Below are 13,772 nucleotides of genomic sequence, written 5' to 3'. Positions count from 1 at the left end.
GGGACATCCAAATACTACATTACATCGTTAAAAAAATAAATTAACAAATACTTTAAAACATTAAAAAAGCCGAAAATCCACACCACTCAAGTAAAGCGTTCAGTGGTACCACAAAGCGAAGTTTTACATTTCCTCTATGACATTTACAGCTAAGCTCTAAGATATACGCACATTCAGTTAACCAAAACATAAGTGGCATTCCCTCCCACATCCTTCCAGAAATTATGTTATATCCTTCTTACGTATCATAGTCCTAAAGGATGCCAAACTATAACCCTTAAATATTCAGCTGATAGTTTACAGCATCGCACCACCATTGTAAAATATAATACATAACAATATATGCCTATATATTTATAAGATATTAGTAAAATCTTATCCTAACCTAATCCTTTATTTTAGAAGTACAGCTATTCCAAAATAAGTAAAACTTTAGGCCTCTTCTCATGCTACTATTCTGTTGTTGAAGATAAAATTTATCTAATTGTGGCTAGAACTACAAACTCTGCTCCAATTAAAACACAAATCCAAAAATAAACTTTAAAAATAAAATTAGCTCCAGTACGACTGCACATACATCTTTATGGTTGTAACTTGGATATGATGTTAATAAGTTTTCTTTTTTTCTCTTACCATCAAGGTAATCCTGGCTTCTTTCCAATGAAATGGCAGACTCTTTCAGGGAGCTCATGTTTCAGCCATCATATGATGTACTTGAAAGGGAGAGACGCAAGGCACTCTGCGAAATAACACGTCAAGATGGAGCTGTTGGTTGGGGGTGTTTATTTTATGAGCCTAAGGTCCAAAACCCTGATTGAAGTGAGTACTTTATCATAACAAGTTCCAAACTGACATTCCAAAAGAGAACTTTGATGCTGAGAAATATCAAGTGGAGTTTACTAAACCAAATTCAAAACTAAAATGTTACCCATTGGCGAGTATCATAAAAAAAGTCCACTTTATGTCAGTTCTGGATTGGTAGTGATTTTTGTTGATTCTGAGTGTTCAGAACTAAACCATAACCGATTTAGACGCAAGCATTCCAGTGTCTTAAGGGATCTCGAACCTAAGATAGGTGTAAAGGAAAGCAAACCCCTGTTTGGTTATATTGGAAGTAATAGATACAAATACATCCAAGGGAAACTTGTTCCCGAAAATGATGATAGTCACCTACCCAGCTCTGCAGAGTGTTGCTCGACTGTTTTACTGGAACAAGGTGAGAGGAACACTAAAGCAGTTGGAATTCTAAACTTTGAGGTTAATGAGCAGCAGCTTGTATGTGATCCAGTTTGGTTCAAGAAATCAAGAGTAGAAGACATCTTAGGTGAGTTGAATTGTAGCGTACATTGATCAGGGAATTGTGCAGAATTAAGAAAAGAAGAATCATCTTCTGGCTAAACAAATTAAAGGTTAATGAGATGAGAGCAAAGTAATGCAAAGGTTTCAAGGAGCATAGAAAATGCACTTGATGTTACTCTTTTGTTTAGTTAATTAAAGTTAAAGAGATCATTATTCAAGATGAACACTCAGTGTTTAGACATATGGTTAATTACCTCAAAGATCTATTGTTAATAACAGTTGCATCTATCAGGAATTAAAAATCCTTATTAAATAATTTTCAAAGGTTTACCTGACAAACCAACCATCGAAAAAGAAGAAGGTGAGGTGAATGTGGAGTTCACTCTAACTTGGTTAGCACCAAATACAAACTTCACCGATGTCAGCCCTGAATACCGTCTGGAATGGAAGAAACCCTTGACAGGATCCAGCAAACTTTGTCAACAAGGAAACACTTATGAGACCCACTTCAAAATTACCAATCTTGAGTTTAACTCAGAGTATGAAGTGTCGAAACTCTTCGCCTTCAACAGATATGGAGAAAGTGAACCAGAGGTCATAAACTTTAAGACAAAGACTGGTGTGTACCTAATTAATTTCATTTGATTTAACATTTGCCACTTCATTTCAGAACTTTTTGTTTATTGTAGCACATGAATCATCTTTCTAATGGAGACCATGTAATCTGTATGAAAAAAATGCCAACATGATTATTGCACACTGAGTCAACAGAGTTTGGTGCTGGGTTTTTTATTTTTTAAATTCATGAGCTTTTGGAGATCGAGGCAACATAAAATGGTAAACAATTTCAAGGAATGGTCGTGTACTTGCTAATTACGTCAGCAAAAAGGGATTATCGGATATGTGATTTTGAGAACCTCGGTTGGCATTTTAAACTCTTTAACTCTTATGAGTGTCTAGCATCAAATTTCTCCTGAAAATATCATCCCTGAATAACACAAGTCTCAGTAAGGGATTGATCACAAGCTATAGGAGCCCTAACCTTGTTCAACAAATTCTCCTTGTCAGCACCTTAGGAAATGTAAAGAGTACAGTATGGAAAATATGTATACAGAGATATCAGGGTGTGAAGGGGTAATATCATTTGTCAAAAAAAAATGACAATTCCCATGCATGTGTTTTTTTTACTACTTTTCAATGACATTTGATTACAATTACGTCTTAAGTTCATTGGTAGATTAAACTTAGAGTTTGAACTTTTAGTACAAGTTTGAATACAACTGGGCCATGGAAACAATATGAAAATCACTGACATTGTAAATCCCCTTCTATCAATACTATTTGTGAAACCTTAACAGATTTACAATATTATTACTCATGTTTTAGAGTAGGAATAACATATGATTGAACTAGTTGACATTCATCAGAAAAAAATTTTAAAGACACATTTTAATAGGTTGACCTGGCAAACCAACCACTGTTTTGTGAAGACCTTATGCATTTTTATTACTTGTTGAAATGATTAATTTACATGTTTATGTGTTTTAATTAGTTACCATGAGTGTTTCGCTTTCATCAGAGGCAACATTTAAAAGAGATATTATTTTGCCCAGGTTTACCTGAGAAACCAACCATCACAAATACAGAGAGTGAATTTGACAATGATTTCACTGTGACCTGGTCAGAAGTAGAGGCTAACATCAGTAATGGCAGCATTAAATACCGTCTGGAATGGAGGAAACAACCTATGATAGGATCCACAGAACTGGTTCAACAGGGAAACAATTTGTGGAAACTCAGTACAAGATAATTGGTCTTTGAGTATGGCACAGAGTACGAAATGAAGCTGTTTGCTGTCAATAGACAAGGAGAGAGTGAGCCAGATGTCAGAACATTTAAGACAAAGAGTGGTATGTATTGTACATGTACATTTATTTAAACTTGTCACGTAATGTTTGGTGGAATTGTTCAATTGAAATAAATTAATAGTGTTGGGTCTTAAATCCAGTAATAGCACAGCTTTTACTTAAAGACAAAGAACTGAGAAACCTTGTGACAACAGGCTTAATACTCATGCTGTGGCTCTTATATAGGAAAAGAGAATGATTTGCCCAACATTTTTACATTTTTTCACTATGGTCACCTCTGATTTGGTTGTAAATGACACTGATATTAGACTTGTGATTAATTTTTGATGCTGGAAAGAGTAGTTTATCAATCTTTTATTGATGTTTCTTGTTGCATCAATTAGTTGAATTTTTTTGTTGGTATTGATTACCAGCCAATGATTTTGAAAATGTATGCCTCTGAAAGCAAACACCTCAATGACCATGGCATAGAATTAAAAATCTTTTGTCTGAGTATTTTGATTCACAGATTACACCCAATTTGCTTTATTATACTCCTACATTTCAGTACCAATCATTATACTTGTTGTCTTACTTTGAAATAACATGTTGAGTTTCCAGGATATATAATTAAAAACAGCTGAGGCCCTTATTGTGAACTTTATGTCATTATTTAATATTCCGACATATGTTTGCTGAGTACATAATTTTTTTCTAACTTTGTTCCCTTTTCAGTGAATTTCCTGGGGGGGGGGGGGTAAAATTACTTCTCGATTTTTTTCAATCCCACCCCCCCTCTCCCCTATACAAAAGAAAATCAGCGGGTGGCAAAGTGTCAGAGAAGTTATTAAAAAATAATAAAACCCACTGATTTATTTAAGGAGGGGTGCTATGTTGTTAGGGAATTCAAATTCATTACACACACCAATGAATCTAGTCATAGTACATATTTCACTTTCATGAGAGACAAAATTGAAAAGAATCATTATTTCAAACAGGTTTACCTGAGAAACCAACCATCACAAATGCAGAAAGTGAAGTTTACAAAGATTTTAGTGTGACCTGGTCAGAAGTAGAGGCTAACGACAGTAATTGCAGCATAAAATACCATCTGGTATGGACAAAACTACCCATGACAGAATGCACAAAATCAGTTGAACAGGACAACATTATGGAAACTCAGTACGAGATAATTGGTCTTGACTATGGCAAAGAGTATGAAGTGAAACTGTTTGCTGTCAACCAACAAGGAAACAGTAAGCCAGATGTCAGAACGTTTAAGACAAAGAGTGGTATGTACCTTTATTTAAGACTTCTCACTTAACATTTGACAGAATTGTTGAAATGAAATATCAAATAAATACTGTTGGGTCTAAAATCCAGTGACAGCACAGCTTTTAATTAAAGACAAAGAAATGAGAAACTTTGTGACAACAGACTTAGTATTCAAACTGCAGCTCTCATACAAAAAGCAAAGAATGATTTGCCCAACATTTTTACATTTTTTCACCATAGTCACCTATACTTGGTTGTAAATTGCACTGATTAGACTTGCGTATCTAATTTTTGATGCTGGAAAGAGTAGTTTATCAATCTTTTATTGATGTTTCTTGTTGCATCAATTAATTGAATCTTTTTGTTGGTATTGATTATATTACCATGCAGCCAACGATTTTGAAAATGTATGCCTCTGAAAGCAAACACCTCAATGATCATGGCATAGAATTAAAAATCTTTTGTCTGAGTATTTTGATTCAGAGATTACACCCAAATTATTTGCTTTACTTTACTTGTACATTTCAGTACCAATCATTATACTTGTTGTCTTACTTTGAAGTAACATGTTGATCGAGTTTAGATATAACTTTGTGAACTTTATGTCATGATTTAATATTTTGGGATAGATGTTTATTGAGTACATTTTTTCCAACTTTGTACCTTTTCAGTGAATTTGCAAGGGGGGTAAGAATTACTTCTCCGTTTCTGCTGCCCCATCCCCCTCTCTCCTCTACTTAAAAGAAAATCAGGAAGTTGCCTAATCTCAGAGAAGCAATTGAAAAAACTAAAAAGCCCACTTGTTTATTTAAGTGGGGGGGGGGGGGAGTGTTGCTAGGGAATTTAAATTCATTACACACAGCGATGAATCTAGTTACAGTAAGTATTTCACTTTCATCAGAGACAAAACTCAAAAGAATTATTATTTTGAACAGGTTTACCTGAGAAACCCACCATCACAAATGTAGAAAGTGAAGTTGATAAAGATCTCACTGTGACCTGATCAGAAGTAGATCGAGGCTAATAGCAGTAATTGCAGCATTAAATACCGTCTGGAATGGACGAAACAACCCAGGACACAATCCACAGAACTGGTTCAACGGGGAAACATTGTGGAAACTCTCTGCGAGATAACTGCATGGTCTCGAGTATGACGCAGAGTACGAAGTGAAGCTGTTTTCTGTCAACAAACAAGGAGACAGTGAGCCAGACGTCAGAACATTTTAAGACAAAGAGTGCAGGTATGTACTGTACCTTAACTTTGAGTAGAATAGTTGGAGAATATGCATTCTGATGTGAGGGTGTAAAGGGGTAATATCATTTGTCAAAATTAAAAAAAAAAATGACAAATTATTCCCATGCTTGTGTTTTTTGTTCTTCTTTTCAATGACATTTGATTACAATTACCATTAAGTGGATTTAGTAGATTAAACTTAGACTTTGAACCTTTAGTACAAGTTTGAATACAACTGGGCCATGGAAACAATATGAAAATCATTGACAGAGTAAATCCACTTGTATCAGTATTATTTGTGAAACCTTAACAGATTTAAGTTCAAAATTTTGAAATAAAGAAGTGAAAATCCGAGACTTACCTCGGTCCATTTGTCTCGTTTCGCCTTTTAAAACAAGAAATTCGTGGAACAGAGCGACATCATGTTTGGTCTTTTTCTTGGTGTTTTCATTTTCGTGTTTGTGTATGAACTCTTCTACTGATGAATCTAGGCTCTGGAAATGGTTAGTCTGATTTGAAGCCATCTTTCTAAAGAAAAATGTGCCTAAGCTCTTATAAATGTGCTATTTGTCAGTCAAGAGGAGCGGCAAGCAAGCGGCACAGTTTTGTTGACTGGTGAAAATAATGATATAGCCAATCAGAGCGTCGATACGTCGTTTTTCACTAGTGAAAAAAAATCATATGACCAATCAGCTGGCTCTTCTAGCGCAAAGAGACTATTTTAATCTCAATGCTTATTGGTGCGTAAATCTCAGTATGAATGTAATAAACTGTTTTACGCCTGGTCAAGGACTCATTGATACATGTATATTATTGATAACTGGTTTTCTATTCTCTTTCTACGTTGTCTTTGATTTCATGTAGATCAGCTAATAACTTGTAATGAATGAATGGAAAAATAATAAAACTCCATTCTTTGTTTTCAGAGACAGTACTAGTGTCAGGGGAGAATAGATCAGCACAGAATAGTAAAGCCAGCCCACCAAAGCTCAGTGTCACACTTCCACTGATGAGTGATCTTCCAGACACATCTTCTGATTGGAGCAAATATGTCAAACTCCCTGTTGATATTCTGTTATTAACAGTGGAGGACTGTGAGTTCTTAAGCTGTTTTGCCTACCTGAAGAAACCCTTTAAGAGTTACCACAACAATATTGGCTATGTGTACTTTGGCTGCATGGGTGATGATCAAGGAGAGAAAATGAAAATCGCATTGATGAGGTGCTCCAAAGGTCGTGATGTTCCTAGGGGCTCTTTGTCTGTTTCAAAAGATGCCATCTTACTCTTGAGACCCAAGGCTATTATTTCTGTTGGTGCCTGCAGTGGTTTGGACAGCAGAGAGGCTAAGCTAGGAGATGTGATTGTTTCAGCAAAGCTGATAACAGCTGCACACAAGACTCCTCCCAGCAGAGATATTGGTAACCTGATCAAACATGTGGCTGATGGGTGGAAGGCACCTTTACAAAATGTTGATGAATATAATGCCAAAGTGCACTGTGATGGAGTGTTTCTGAGTATCTCAGAGGCAAACAAGGACATGATTGGTCAACATCCTGAAGCAATTGCAGTTGAAATGGAAGGTGGAGGTGAGAATCATGTTAATTATGATGATTTATGAGTCAAAGATACAGTATTTGCACCCTGTAGCAAGTGGTTTTAGAGAAGCTGTGCTAGAAATTGTCTCAGCTGGCTCAAGAAACTTTGCAGGAATTGTATATGCAAATTTGATTTTGTTTTAGGCTAGGGTTTGGTAGGAAGATGTTTTTGTAAGGGTGAAAGTGACAAATTAAGTATAAGTTTACAATTGATTTGCCCCTTCAGGATGTCATGAATTGTCAAAGTTGTGTCTTCTAAAAATGTAGAAAGTATCTTGCTGAATTGTTTGAGGTCTGGGGAGTAGAATCACAACTTCCTTATTAACCCCTTAACTCCCCAGACTGACCAAAACAGAATTTCTCCTTCCAAGATCAATATGATATCAAGCAGACAAGTAATAAGAATAGAACAAATATCAAGAAAGGGATTATTAGTAGATCCAAAACCCAATTCTCCCAACCAACATTACAGGATAATTAGATCTAGGGAGTGAAAGAGTTCACTCTAATTGATAACATTTTGTCTCTTGAGAAATGTAAACTGAAAATTAATTTTACATTCTTGGTGTACAAGTTTTCTTGTAAACATTGGTTGCACATGTAGGGACTTACACTAACCTCTTTCTGTGATGTGTATGTTTACCAGAAGCTAGAATGTGAATCTGTGTGAACTTCAATTAAACAATAGTTATCACAAGGATGCAAAGAAATAAGCTTATATGGTTAAGAGACAAGTCAGTGTTAAGAGACATTTATGAATGTTTTTTTTTTCAGGAGTGTTTGCAGCAGCCCATGATTTTAAGACAGAATGGGTGGTAGTCAAGGGCATCAAAGACTTTGCAAATGAAAGGCAGTCTTCAAGTGACAAATGGAAACAGATTGCTTGTGTGACGGCAGCATCTGTTGTGGCCAACATTTTGAGTGATCCAGTCATATTCCAAGATTGGCCTCACTATAATGCAGGTATTTTTGTCTCAATCTTTTTTTTTTTAAGGGATAGATGTGATTTAGATCTAAGTTCACACAGCATAAACTTGTATGGATTACAATCAGAATGAGTTATTCAGTAACAGCTTTACAAAATAGGTCAGTTACACTAATTTTGATTCCCATAAGTTGAACATGGTTTCTTTAAACCTTTACACCCTGATATCCGTATTCATATTCTCCATACTTTTCTCTATGCATTTACTTGGGAACTGACAAGGAGAATTCATTCAACAATCAAAGCTTCCTAGTTTGGCAATAACTTCCTCTATTCCCGTCATCTTTATGAATGACTCAGCAGTATTACTGTAATGAAAAAATAGATGCAGGCCACTCAAAGGATTTAAATGGTTACTGTAAGTGTTAGGGAAAAACTTTTGGTCACATTGAGGGATGTAACAATGGATAACAGTTCATTCTGTGAGTGAGGAGAAAACCTGTATTCTGTAGTTAGTTTGGTTTGTATAACACAGCCAAAATATGGAGAGCTAACAGAGGCTAATGACATCTACAAAAGAGATTTGATGTGATTGAAATATATACCAGGGCCAATTTGCAACACATCAAATTGTTTTCACACGTTTTACTCCCCTGATCTCATTAATAATTCTCTCTACTGTCTGCCATTACTTCTTATGATGTTCCTTTAAATAAATTGGTATGAGATCAATTTTTAATCCCTTATTGATATTTATTTTCGTTCTCATCACTTGTCTGGTTGATACTGTATTGATATTGTAAGAAGAAATTTGGTCTTGGTCACTCATGACATTTTTTAAAGGATTAAACTAATAAAGAAGACTTATTGAGTGATATGTGCACAACTGTATTTTGATGTTGGAACTTTTTGGAATGGGAAGGAAAGTGATGGATGCCAGCTCACATATTTATGGGTTTTTTTTTAACTTTTTTCTTAAAACCAAAAATTGATATCACGTTGGTTTTAGACCATTTTAAGTGAATGTCTTAAGAACAAATTGGTTTAACATTTTCACTCGACCTATGATTTCGTTAGTAATTATTGTCGTCACTGTCTGCCACATAATTCTTATGTTACTTTGAAAAACTTTGTGTTGGGTCAACTAACAATCCCCTTGTTGATATATTTCATAATTCTCATCTCTTGTCTGCTTGATACCGTATTGATATTGTAAAGAGAAACTCTGTGTTGGTCACTCATCAGAGTTAATGGGTTAAACTGACAACATTGTTTTTGTTTCTTGAATAATTTAGGTGCCAATGAATTACCTGCTCAAGGTAAGTTCCACGTGTTCTCATGATTGAAATACTTGTAGCCTTAGTGACCCTTACCAAATCTACATATATGTGACATATATATGTTACATATGTATGCCACATATATGTGCCATATATGCCACATATATGTGGCATATATGTCAAATATATGCCACATATGTGTAACATAAATGTGGCATATGTAGGAATTTGGCACTCATGTTGCATATATATCACATATATGTGACATATATATGTAACATATATGTAACATATATGTGGAACCTGGGAACCACAAATGCACCCTTACCAAATCTACATATATGTGACATATATGTTACATAAGTTCAATCGTTGCACATATATGCCACATATATGTGGCAAACATGTGTAACATGTATGTCACATATATGTAGATTTGGTGAGGGCATGCATATGCAGGTCAACCTAAAGGCATAGATGTATTATAGTTGATAATAGCTAGCCAAAAACAATTGCAGTCAATAAAGAATAACCACAATCCTTAATTGAGATCACAAAATCATATATTTCTGTAAGGCATGGCTTTGCGAAACCTGTTAATATGTAAAGAAAATAGAACTCATATATATATATATAAACGTAAAAAACCTTATCCTTGAATCATGGAGCTTTGTAAACAATTATTTGAGAAAATAAAAATTAAAACTTCGCACTAAAACTTTGTGCCAAGTTTTAATTTTTATTTTCCTAAATAATTGTGTATATATATATATACATATATATATATATATTAGTAGAAGCTTGTAAGGGGTCCCACAAACAATGCTGATCAGTCTCAAACGCGCTGCCTGGAGGATCACTGAAGCAATCGTGGGCTCTTGAAATAACCTAAATAAAAGCAGAAATGTAATGGTCAAGAGGCCAACTCCAATGTAGCTTTATTGGTTTATTAGCCCAACGTTTCGACCGTCTCGGTCTTCCTCAGGAGCATACTAATTACATACTAATCACATACTAATCACATACTAATCTTATTGTAATTAGTATGCTCCTGAGGAAGACTGAGACGGTCCAAACGTCGAGCTAATAAACCAACAAAGCTACATTGGAGTTGGCCTCTTGACCATTACATTTCTGCAGTTCTTCTAAATTTTATGAGCCAATCTTTTTTCATATTAAACAGTTATATAAAACATCAACAGCCTGTATATGCAAATGAAAAGCTGTACCCAAATGTAAAGCAAGAAAATGCTCATAGACATATATGGTTGTGGCAAACAAAGCATATATTTTGTATTCCTCCTTAAACAAAGTGAATGAGTGTTTACATCAATAAAATGGCCTGAATTACAACGTACCGCATCAAAGTGATGTATTTCAGTTTTATCCTACAGGCAAATTTTATTTCCATTTGTTGTTGGATATATGGCTATATGCAATAATGATAGAGTTTAATTAATACAAACGAAAATAAAAATTGAACCTAGGATAAAACTGAACCACAACATGTACACCAGTGACATGTACTTGGTAAATTACAGGTCAGTTGGAGAAACTTCTCTTGAGTTAAAGCACATCAATTGCCACAATCAAGTTTTTTTCTATTTTCAAGGGCATTGTAGATAAAAAAAGCAGATAACAATCTCCCTCAATGGATGGTCCCGCAAATATGCAACATTCAAAAACATTAACTCAGAACCCATCAAACAATAAACCAGGCATTCAACTGAGAAAATGATAAGTCTATTGCCCATATAGGTTACTGATGAGTGCATGAACTTCAATGGAATGTATTGGACAAGATTAAGGGTCATAAAACGCAAGTGCATGCTAACGATATAGTGTCAACATTCTTTCCTTTTTGAAATTCCTCTGTGGCATCCTGTGCACGTGTCCTGGATGGTTTTTTGCACAAGGGCCACTTTTGAGTTCTTGAATTGGGACTATACAAATGCTGTCAAATGAGAAGCAAGATATATACTTAGAATCATAGATTAGTTTGTGATATATCTTAAATATAGTAATACTAACAAAAGGTTGCCACTCATTGGAACCCAAAAAATTCCCTGACTTTTCTCTGACTTTTCACTGACCTCAAAACATTTTTCACTGACCTTGAATTAAATTAATTACCAAATTATCGAAAGCGCAGTGCACAAAATATTATTAGCACAGAGTTAAGCAGAGTTTGATGGTTTGTTTTATTTCCTTGGGGTGCACAACTCAAATATAAAATGGCTAAGGCTAAAGACATGCAGGGAACGATTTACGAAATTTCTCGGAATAGCATAGTTCTATTGTTCTATGATACACTTCTCCATCGCTTTTAAGCTTTCTATCCGATTTGCTACACTTGATCGACTACTCCAGAAACCTCTGTGAAACCCTCAAATCAACATTCCCCTACTTTTCACTGACTTGACGAGAACTAAGATTTTCCTTGACTTTTTCAAAATTCCCCAGTAACTCTTCCCTGACCTTGAAAAATTTGCGGGGTTTACAGAAAGATGTAAGGAAAATTAAAAACACAATCACCCACTTTTCAGCTTACCTTTATATATCCCCGTCAATTTTAAATAGAGAAATGCTTGGGCCTCCATATTACCCTCACCATTCAACGTTTGTGCAGATTTTGGAAAGATTTTTGTATAACCCCCTACCAATCAAAAACAAAGCTGTAGTTCCAAAGGAAATACGTTGTTTTTCCTCTGCTTTCCTTTATCCAAGAATTGAATGCATAATCAAGTATGGGGATATAATACGGAAGTCTTGTCCAGATTTTTATATTACAGACGTTTTTTGACATTGCGTACAAACACTTCTCGCTCTGTTTGCCCCGTTTCCAAAATGGCGGATTTTAATAAACAGTTTTATAATAATAAACAGTGTAACGTGGAGAAACACTTAGCTAGAAGCTAGTTTACAGGTTTTCCACGAAACAACTTAAACAAATAATTCAAATTGAAAATAACGTTGTTAAGAATCCCAACTGGCCGAAGGCAAACCAGTTAGCTATATTTCAAGCATGGCCGAGGATTTGAAATTCGGGGCTAATCCAAGTAGTCGCCAAGGCGGGACTTGAACCCAAGAGCGACAGATTGCAAGTCTGGCACGCTGACCACTCGACCATGCTGCCCTCCTTTTACCGCGAAAAGATCTCTTGCAGCATGGAAAAGCAAACACTGTACTGTCCTTTGTTATTTAGTGGCCTCTGTATTGACATCAATGAAAACAAACGGAAATTTCGGCTCATCCTCGGTGTAAAAACCTGTAAAGCTCACGAGTGACGTAAAACAAAGACAACAAAACATTAAAAACAAAAGCGTACAGCAAAACAATTCCTCATGACACAAAGAAAACCTCATCAGGTTTTTACACCGAGTATGACCCGAAATTTCACGCTCTCAAAACATGCCGAAGGTAGCGAATCTTTATGGCAAAGTTGAATCCGCAATCGGCCTAGCTTTCAAATAAAATTCCTCTGGAACCAAGGTACAGCGGAAAGCATTTATTCGCAGCTAAGACAACTATCCATATAACGCAGTTAATTTTGCATGACTTACCAAAGCCGTTAGCGGAGCGAGAAGGCGCCTTTGTTTCTCTCATTATGAGAAAAGTTGTCCAAAATGGGAGAACACTAGCGAAATTTATCCGATGAAACAATGCTTCGGCACTTGCGACTCAAAAACTCCCGCTCTTGTCGACGCTCTTGTCTAGTCACATGAATATTACCACGTGATGCGTGCCCTCAGGCATTGTGGTCTTTCGTGATGAGAGGGCATGCGCTTTACATGCCATGTAAAATGGTGGAACGTTAAGAAGGCGAGATGGCCACAACATTCATCGAAGAGAAGTATCCCTTCAAAAACCCAAAAGCACTTTTTATCGACAGCAGGATAAAACGGTACAACTTACCTCAGATGAAGATGAGCAAACTCCCGAGGAAAGTGGGAATGTTTCGCTAGGAAATCGCAAATCAGAGTATTCAGATGACCGTGATGACAATTAATGCGGACTTGAGTATGTCGGAGACTATGTCAGATATGTCATTGCCTTCATCTCCGGACCATCAAGGAATGTCTTCGCCTGAAGACAACAGCGATGATATTTTGGACATGAATTGGAGCGGTGTCTCTGAAGGTGATGGGAGAAGCTATCGCGAAAGCTTTTCAGATGATGGAGAGAAATCAGTTGGTGGCGACATCTCCAATCAAACAGAAATTTTTAAGGATCCCTTTGTGTACCCAGGTTCACTACTTAAACTGTCTGAGAGCGTTCTTTTGATCCTTACTTTGGTGGTTGCTCGCAATCTAAATG

General features: G+C 35.9%; 2 protein-coding genes and 1 long non-coding RNA gene across 4 annotated transcripts in view; 2 read left to right on the top strand and 1 right to left on the bottom strand.

The window, feature by feature from the left end:
• Positions 1-673: 673 nt before the first annotated feature.
• LOC111346158 (twitchin) lies at positions 674-5,443 on the top strand. 2 transcript variants are annotated; one of them, XM_088754033.1, is made up of 4 exons: positions 674-1,324; positions 1,625-1,918; positions 2,913-3,209; positions 4,145-4,283. In XM_088754033.1, exons 1-3 carry the CDS (start codon positions 922-924, stop codon positions 3,107-3,109), a joined length of 894 nt encoding a protein of 297 aa, XP_088610159.1. In that variant the 5' UTR covers positions 674-921; the 3' UTR covers positions 3,110-3,209; positions 4,145-4,283. The 2 variants fall into 2 exon arrangements, with proteins under 2 accessions (XP_088610159.1, XP_088610160.1); XM_088754034.1 differs by lacking the exons at positions 674-1,324; positions 1,625-1,918 and adding an exon at positions 5,357-5,443 and having other exon boundaries at positions 3,073-3,209; positions 4,145-4,438.
• Positions 5,444-6,526: 1,083 nt separating this feature from the next.
• Positions 6,527-13,772, top strand: part of LOC148734869 (death domain-containing ATP nucleosidase-like) — a 33,978-nt gene continuing 26,732 nt past the window's right edge. The window contains exons 1-3 of the mRNA XM_088755377.1: positions 6,527-7,241; positions 8,025-8,213; positions 9,471-9,494. Coding sequence (XP_088611503.1) covers positions 6,542-7,241; positions 8,025-8,213; positions 9,471-9,494 — 913 coding nt within the window. The 5' untranslated portion in view covers positions 6,527-6,541. The remainder of the gene's footprint in view (positions 7,242-8,024; positions 8,214-9,470; positions 9,495-13,772) is intronic.
• LOC148734871 (uncharacterized) overlaps positions 10,721-13,772 on the bottom strand; it is a 3,939-nt gene continuing 887 nt past the window's right edge. Inside the window, exons 1-3 of the long non-coding RNA XR_015999038.1 lie at positions 13,019-13,772; positions 12,007-12,111; positions 10,721-11,409 (exon numbers count right to left, since the gene is read on the bottom strand). The exon at positions 13,019-13,772 is cut by the window's right edge and continues 887 nt beyond it. This is a non-coding gene — a long non-coding RNA (uncharacterized LOC148734871). The remainder of the gene's footprint in view (positions 11,410-12,006; positions 12,112-13,018) is intronic.

Source organism: Stylophora pistillata, chromosome 3 (assembly GCF_964205215.1).
Source record: "Stylophora pistillata chromosome 3, jaStyPist1.2, whole genome shotgun sequence".
NCBI classification, from domain to species: Eukaryota; Metazoa; Cnidaria; class Anthozoa; order Scleractinia; family Pocilloporidae; genus Stylophora; species Stylophora pistillata.
Note: the sequence above shows the minus strand (reverse complement) of the source record. Positions and strands in the feature narration are given on the sequence as shown.

Excerpts from the sequence above, each read along its gene's own strand:
- LOC111346158 (XM_088754033.1), top strand. The coding sequence starts at position 922 with ATGTTACCCATTGGCGAGTATCATAAAAAAAGTCCACTTTATGTCAGT. Across the intron at positions 1,325-1,624 it reads AAGAGTAGAAGACATCTTAG|GTTTACCTGACAAACCAACC; the intron begins GTGAGTTGAATT and ends TAATTTTCAAAG. Across the intron at positions 1,919-2,912 it reads AAACTTTAAGACAAAGACTG|GTTTACCTGAGAAACCAACC; the intron begins GTGTGTACCTAA and ends TATTTTGCCCAG.